This window comes from Misgurnus anguillicaudatus, chromosome 15, assembly GCF_027580225.2.
Source record: "Misgurnus anguillicaudatus chromosome 15, ASM2758022v2, whole genome shotgun sequence".
NCBI classification, from domain to species: Eukaryota; Metazoa; Chordata; class Actinopteri; order Cypriniformes; family Cobitidae; genus Misgurnus; species Misgurnus anguillicaudatus.
This window is the reverse complement of record NC_073351.2, coordinates 24,503,790-24,512,214: the sequence shown is the minus strand read 5'-3', so window position 1 is coordinate 24,512,214 and position 8,425 is coordinate 24,503,790. Positions and strand designations below refer to the sequence as shown.

General features: G+C 37.0%; 1 protein-coding gene across 2 annotated transcripts in view; it reads left to right on the top strand.

Moving 5' to 3' along the window:
- Positions 1–248: 248 nt before the first annotated feature.
- cpne2 (copine II) overlaps positions 249–8,425 on the top strand; it is a 31,570-nt gene continuing 23,393 nt past the window's right edge. The window contains exons 1-6 of one of the 2 annotated variants that reach the window (XM_055174542.2): positions 249–677; positions 5,171–5,373; positions 6,447–6,626; positions 6,733–6,807; positions 6,894–6,965; positions 7,184–7,267. In XM_055174542.2, coding sequence (XP_055030517.1) covers positions 5,200–5,373; positions 6,447–6,626; positions 6,733–6,807; positions 6,894–6,965; positions 7,184–7,267 — 585 coding nt within the window. In that variant the 5' untranslated portion in view covers positions 249–677; positions 5,171–5,199. Of the gene's footprint in view, positions 678–2,852; positions 3,010–5,170; positions 5,374–6,446; positions 6,627–6,732; positions 6,808–6,893; positions 6,966–7,183; positions 7,268–8,425 lie in introns of those variants that run through there. The other variant, XM_055174541.2, reaches the window with a different exon arrangement.

Genomic DNA, 8,425 nt, shown 5'->3' with positions numbered 1-8,425 from the left:
ACACAAAATACAATATATAAATTAATCAATACGTGTTTCTATACCAGAAATATGCAGGTTTTAAATACAAATATCCACCAATATCGGTAACTGACACAAATTAATTAGTTTAAAGTGGTGAGATGGAAATAGCCTATTTGAAAAAAAAACTATTCATTATATTATTTGATTATATATTTAGTTTCCTTTCAATATAAGGTCTGTCATACGTTCTGCAGAACAGCACGAGCGATGCGCGCGCTTCTGCAAACACGTCAACATGACGGTATCATCAAATGTAGGCAAAATCGTGTGTTATTTCCCCCAAACGTAACGTTTCTTTAAGACAACCTTTTAAAGCCGTTTCAGACACAGCATTGAGAAGATATAGTTGATTGTTATAACAGTCACAGATGTGTGTGGACACGGGCGGAGTTGTCAGAGCTGTGAAAAGAAAACTACACAACTGTTGGGTTTATTGAGCGCGCGCCACTCTCGAGTCTAAACGCGCTAGAAGCAGCGACGCGCTTTCTTCTTTAACGGGGTTTATCTTTTAACGCATCACACATTGGCATCGTCTTCGTTTACCTGGATAATGCGATCAACCCAAAATCATTTTGAAACGCTGAGCTGGTGCCACCAATAGACTACACAACAGAAAAAGACGCTCGAGTGAAGTAGGACGCATATACCGAGGGGTGAGTTACACAGTGACTTCATGAAGTAATCATTACCATTCATAAACAAACCTGTTGTGTAACAGTTTAACATTGAAAGGAAGACATTAAGAGTTCAGGATAACACGAATAAACAACAACAACAAGCCTGTTTAGCCCATACAAAACACATAAATCTTAAGACACCCACCAAATTACATTAATGTCAAATTACAGTAATGAGCATACGATGAATGCACGCTTTTTCTTTCTTTCTTGCTGCTGGAGAATGTTTGATAGTATTGCACATAATTGTTCACGAATTTGTGATTTTTGTGAATATATATTAACTTACCTGTCGTCCAAGTTTCCGGTTTGACAGCCTCAACATTCATTAATTCTTGCAGTACTCGGTGATCCATTATAAACTTTTTGTCTGCATTGATGGCTCATTATTCAGTAAACAGGATGTCGCGCTTTTAATGCTTTACTGTAGATGTGGTTTGACAGCAGAGCAAAAGGTGATGCTTAACAACATGATGCTTGAGTAATATACAGTGTGCATGGTCTTTGGACGGAGCATACTGTTTTGAAACAGTGTTTTCTGTGATCTTTACACGTTTATTAACATGTTTTGACATCGTTTAACAAATTTACATCTTTTTTTTTGCTCAGGCAAATGCTTAAAAGCAAACTTACATCTCATTTGGGTGTATTTGTGCTTGCTTTTACATTTGGTAGTGAATAAACAGCTGATACTTTTTTATATAATGCTAATATTTTGTACATTTTAACCAACTTTTACCACAATACTAAACAGTTCCCACTTTAAGATTAATTGGAAAACATTTTGAAATATATGGTGGTTATAAGGAAGTTGCACTTTGTTGTAATTGTTTGACCTCAGAGTTCCTAAAATGGAAAGTGTCCTGATGTAGGAAGTTAGATTCAGTAACAATTAAATTACATTAATGTAATTTAAAGGTACAGTTCTCCAAAAACTTTTACTTTGTAAAACAAAACAAGAAATTTTAAGCAATCTCTGTATGGTTTTGTGTCAATAGGCACCTACAGAATGTTGTTTGGGTAATGTTACTTAAAATATCATTTATTAGGTAAACTATCCCTTTAAAGGGGCAATGGCACAATACTTTTTTTAAGATGTCAAATAAATCTTTGGTGTCCCCAGAGCACATATGTGAAGTTTTAGCTCAAAACACCATATAAATAATTTATTATAGCATGTTAAAATTGCCACTTTGTAGGTGTGTGCAAAAATGTGGCGTTTTGGGTGTGTCCATTAAAATGCAAACGAGCTGATTAAATTCAAACACTGATCACATTGATGGTGGTTTGTTGCAATTAAAACTCAATTGTGCTTTTCTCTGCACTAAATGGCAGTGCTGTGATTGGATAGTGCAGATTAAGGGGTGGTATTATTATAATAAGAGCTCCTTATGACATCATAAGGAGAGCTAAATTTCAACTACCTATTTTTTCATGTGCTTATAGAGAATGGTTTACCAAAACTAAGTTACTGGATTGATCTTTTTCACATTTTCTAGGTTGATAGAAGCACTGGCGACCCAATTATAGCACTTAAACATGGAAAAAGTCTCATTTTCATGCCATGGCCCCTTTAAGCTTTCTGTTACTAAATAAATTGTACTTATTCTTTATGATAGACACTTATGGAACAAGTCAGAAATGTGAAGCTTGTTTTTTGTTAAAGGAAGTGTATTCACTTTGCCACCTAAAACAGGATTATATTTGAATTGTGGTTTTAGTGGTGGAATTGCTGTTGTAAGTGGATGCAGGGTTGTAAACCCTAGGGTGATGAGAGGTGTTTTATATGATGATTAGTGGAAAAACGTGACAACTTGTCTGGCACTACACCTTGCAGATAAATGCTGAAGTACAGATAAGAGGTGATACAGTGTTTATGGTGTCATATAAAAACACGTTGCCATTTTGGCCTCAGATGAGTGGACTCATCTATATATTGGGATAAAAGACACAGAATAGTAGTTTAATAAACACTGTTCCTTGCAAAATACTAAAATGTCAACACAGTTAATGGGTTACTAACTGATGCAATGGTTGATATGGTTCACTGCACGGACTAAACTCTAATCTCGCCATTTTACTGCAATTGACTTTGAGTATTCAGGAAGTTCAAACTGCTGTGTCTGTGTATCCGCTTTTCCATTACATCACCTTCCTAGGGATCATGTCATTACTCATTATTTTGAGAATGGTTACCTACAGTGTGTATATAATGGGTGTTTGATTGCAGTCGAGTTCATTTAGAATCTGAACAACCCTTGACGTTTAACACTTTAATGCAAGATGCCGTTTTGGGATGGAATCCCAGGTGAGTTTTCCTTGCTTTCCCGAACTGATCAGAAAGATGTTTTTGATGTTGTAATTTTCGATAACAGGGTAGTACAAAATAATTTTAAACTGTTAGTTTACTGAGAATCCTGGTGTCATTTCTTCTGTAACATCATTTTTTAAAACATTGATGTCACTTCTTCCATACAATGACATTCTGCCTAAAATCTCCTTTTGTGTTCCACAAAAGAAATTATACGGAGAGCTAACAATATCATTTTTGGATGAACTTTTTCCCTTTTTGAATTACACTGCTAGTAGATTATGGCAGCACATCTATTTGGTTTTTAACCATCTGTTTGCTCTCACACTTTTGCTATCATTATGTGATATTATTGTGTGCCTAACCACCTGGTAGACAAGTCGATCGATCTGTTCTATAACCACAAGTTAAATAACCACCACCACTGTGTACTAGTATTTACTTCCAAATCAGTGTCATTGCTAAACAATGGACAATAATTAATTAAATTAACTAATCTTAGTTCCTGTTGTTAACATAATAACTTGGATAATATCCTTTGGAGGTGATGTAAGTGATTCTGTGTGACGTGTTTTTGGCCCAAGTTGCTTTTACTCGAATTCTTTGTCAATGGTGGTCACAGCCTAATTGTGGTTTGTGACATTAACACAGAAAGAGACGGTGGTACATCAGTATCTAAGCAACAAGAGCCCTCGCTGTATTCCTCATTTCTTGGTGTGACGCTCATGTTCTGTGTGTGCGTGGGGAAATCATAATAGTGTTTTCATGTTTGCTATTTATTTGAGGAGTTGTTTTTTCAGTTGGCCGTGAACCCATACTGCACACGCCTGTCTCGTAGAGATGTGGCCAAGTTGTTTCTGTGAAAAAAGGTCAAATAGCACTGTGTAATTTATTTCTATTCAAAGGCTGCAGTTCACTGTCCTACATTTGTTTTATTAGACTGATAGTGAGAGACTTTCTATTTGGCAACTTATAAGCCTTGTAATGCAGAGTGATTGTATAGTTTTGGTGCTGTTCGAATTAAGGTGCTAAAAGGGTTCTTCGCCGCAGTGATGCCATACAAGAACCATTTTTGGTTCCCCAAACATTTCAATCATTACTTATTACCTTTAATTACCTGTCTCAAAGAGCATCCAGCATCGTGGAGTGCTTTAATGTGGACTCTTTCCTTTTCTGAGGGTTCTTGATGTTTTACCATTTTGAGGAGGAATGGAAAATGTCAAATTGAATTAGCATTTTATACCCAAATTTGAGCTGACACAATTAAGTCTTCTCAGAAATCAGAAATTAATAAAGGGTAACATTCAACTTATCTTGCTTCCATCTGAATAAAAACAGTGGTGGCCGGTGACTTCTTTTTTCGAGGGTGCTCGATGCAAAGTTTGTCACAACATGTATGTAGCTCGTCATGTGTGGTTTGTAATTTCAAAATATGTGTTCTGCACGTCGAGAGATCCTGTGTGCATCACGTGTCTTAAGTGCTTGCTGCATACGCGTCCAAAGGGTTTATGATAAAAGAGATGCTCGCATTTACCAGATACTCGCATAATCTCATGCATAATCAGAGTTTAGTGTTAAGGGAGTGTCTTGCATTTATTTTGTGAACGTGAGCGTCTCTTTTATCATAAACGGTTTTGATGCGTGTGCAGCAGGCACTTATTTTGACAAAACATGTGATGCACATGGTTCACTTGACGCAACAAACACATATTTTAAAAACACAAGCAACACACATGACACTTCTGAACACTTATTTTGAATTTGCGCCCCTCGGATGAGCACTCACAAGCCGCCACTGATAAAAAACAATAAATTGTTTTATATGTTTTTCCTTTCTTTTAAAACAATAAATTAGGAAATTCATGGATAACAATAATATTATAGAATAATGCTGTGACTAAAGAGCTAACACATGGTGGATTAACCATTACAGAAACATTTCCAATCATAAATACTGTTAGTTTAGGGCAGCTGTGGTACAAATCTTACATTGGGTGATGGTCTAATAAATTGTTTTATATTATAAATCACTGCATATATGAATTTTACATGGCAGATGCGCAAAGAACAGATGTTAACTGATGTACAGTTAATTGGGGGTTAAATGACTACACAAGGTTGTATACAGAAAAGTTAAACACCCTTTTGTTGCCCCCAGGGTGTGGGAGAGGAGGTACTCCCATCTCTATGGCCTATACTCTGGGCTCGGGGCCCGACGTGGCTCCTGTCATTGGGTCCCAGCACTGCATCACAAAAGTAGAGCTTTCTGTTTGTGGCTCCAATCTGCTAGACCGTGACGTGGCATCAAAGTCAGACCCCTTCTGTGTCCTTTTCCAAGAGGTGGATAGCAACTGGGTGGAGGTAAGACGCAATAAAAAGTGTTTCCAACTTACCTTTCCACATTAGTGGAGTAATTGTGGGATCAGGACTTGTTTACAAGCTGGTGACCATATGCTGGAAGCATATAAAGAGCTGTAATCAAAGTAAAATAGTCATAGTTAAAGTAAATTAAATAATATGGTGGGAGCACATGAGGGTATGTCTGTGAGGTCTCTATGGGACTGTGTCCTGAGCAGTCCAATCATCACCACAAGCCCATGTGGATGGCCAGTAGGGCAAAACTGCACATAAAATCCCTCTTTCACGGCAAACTGTAACCATGGAAACACCATGGGAACAATATTGTTTGTTGTGTAGAAATACAGAATCAAATGCATTTTAGAAGAGGACGTGTTTGAGGCAACCAACCGCTAAAGGGTTAACATCATTGTCACCCGCAATCTGTGAAAACCCAACTAAAGTAATTTTTTGTGATTTACTATCTACAAAAAAAATCTTCCTACATAATCTAAAGAACATTCTGTGAAAATATAACCTTGGTATCTTTAACATCGAATGGCAGGATTACATATCAAGAATGATATAAAAAAAGTTTTTCACACAATAACATAATAAATCCATACTGTACTGTATCTACACTATATCTATCTATTTACATGTACTGTAAATCTATAGTGTCTATTACAGATCCAGAAGTCAATGTTTATATCTTATAAAGACAAAATTGGACATGTACAATATACTATGTCTAGTGATTTGTATGCGATTAATCGCATACAAAATAAAAGTGATTTTTTGCATAATATATGTGTGTGTACTGTGTGTAATTATTATGTATATTTAATCACACACACATACATATATTCATTTCAGAATTTGTTTATGTATATATAATTTTCTTTTAATGTATATATCATACATATATATATATATATTTTGTATGCGATTAATCGCGATTAATATTTGACCAGCACTAGACTAAACATTTTGTTTCAAACAGTTCTTACACAAAAGCATTTAAAACGATTATGCTGGCATGACAATTATGCACCCCTCCTCAAATTCATATGGACTCTGTTTGTATGTCTCATCAGCTTGCTCGAACGGAGACTGCCGTAAACAACCTGAATCCAGTATTTGGTGTGAAATTTCAAGTGGACTATCACTTCGAGGAAGTACAGAAGCTCAAGTTTGCCATGTTTGATGAGGACAAGTGCAGCACACAACTTTACGAACATGACTTTCTGGGCGAGTTTACCTGCACACTGGGAGTGGTACGGTAGCATTTGGTTGTTTCACCTGATCTATTACTGTAATAATAAGATTAGCATTAGTAATTAACTTAATTATCTGTTTAATGGGCCATCTTCTCTGTTTCAGATTGTGTCAAATAAGAAGCTACATCGACCACTTATCTTAGCAAACGGCAAGCCGGCAGGAAAGGGGGCCATCACAGTAAGACACTAAATACAATATACAATAACATGTATATTGATGAAGTTTTAATTGAGCTTCAATATATGCTTTGTTCAATTATTTAGATAACAGCCCAGGAGTTATCAGACAACAGAATAATAACCTTGACCATGTGTGGGAAGAAGCTGGATAAAAAGGTGGGTGAAGAGGTTGTGATACATTTACATTTATAGACTTGGCAAATGCTTTTATCCAAAGCGACTTACAGGGCATTACAAGTTGTACATTTGATCAGACTGTCTGTTTTCTGGGATTAAACCCATGACCTTTGCGCTGGTAATGCAATGCTGTAGCATGTTGAGCTATAAAAACACTATAAAAACTGTATACGATGTTTTGTATTGTAAAATTTCAGGACTTTTTCGGAAAATCAGACCCCTATTTAGAATTCCACAAACAAGGGGATGATGGGAAATGGATGATGGTTCACAGAACAGAGGTAAAACTTTGACTAAACACTGTGTTTTGACATCGTTTTGTGTTTACATTTGTACATTTCATACTGAATTTATACATTTATTGAAGGCCAAAAAAGATCTATTGTATACTGCATGCCTTATAATATAGTACAATGCATATGCTGGACAACATACACTCACCTAAAGGATTATTAGGAACACCATACTAATACTGTATTTGACCCCCTTTCACCTTCAGAACTGCCTTAATTCTACGTGGTATTGATTCAACAAGGTGCTGAAAGCATTCTTTAGAAATGTTGGCCTATATTGATGGGATAGCATGTTGCAGTTGATGGAGATTTGTGGGATGCACTTCAAGGGCACAAAGCTCCCGTTCCACCACATCCCAAAGATGCTCTCATTGTACAGTTATCTCATTGTCATGTTCAAGAAACTAATTTGAAATTATTCGAGCTTTGTGACATGGTGCATTATCCTGCTGGAAGTAGCCATCAAAGGATGGGTACATGGTGGTCATAAAGGGAAGGACATGGTAAGAAACAATGCTCAGGTAGGCCGTGGCATTTAAACGATGCCCAATTGGCACTAAGGAGCCTAAAGTGTGCCAAGAAAACATCCCCAACACCATTACAACACTGCCACCAGTCTGCACAGTGGTAACAAGGCATGATTGATCCATGTTCTCATTCTGTTTACGCCAAATTCTGACTCTACCATCTGAATGTCTCAACAGAAATCGATACTCATTTTTCCAGTCTTCAGCTGTCCAATTTTGGTGAGCTCATGCAAATTGTAGCAGCTTTTTCCTATTTGTAGTGAAGATGAGTGGTACCAGGTGGGGTCTTCTGCTTTTGTAGCCCATCCGCCTCAAGGTTGTGTGTGTTGTGGCTTCACAAATGCTTTGCTGCATACCTTGGTTATAATGAGTGGTTATTTCAGTCAAAGTTGCTCTTCTATCAGCTTGAATCAGTCGGCCCATTCTCCTCTGACCTCTAGCATCAACAAGGCATTTCCGCCCACAGGACTGCCGCATACTGGATGTTTTTCCCTTTTCACACCATTCTTTGTAAATCCTAGAAATGGTTGTATGTGACAATCCCAGTAACTGAGCAGATTGTAACATACTTAGACCGGCCCGTCCGGCACCAACAACCATGCCATGCTCAAAATTGTTT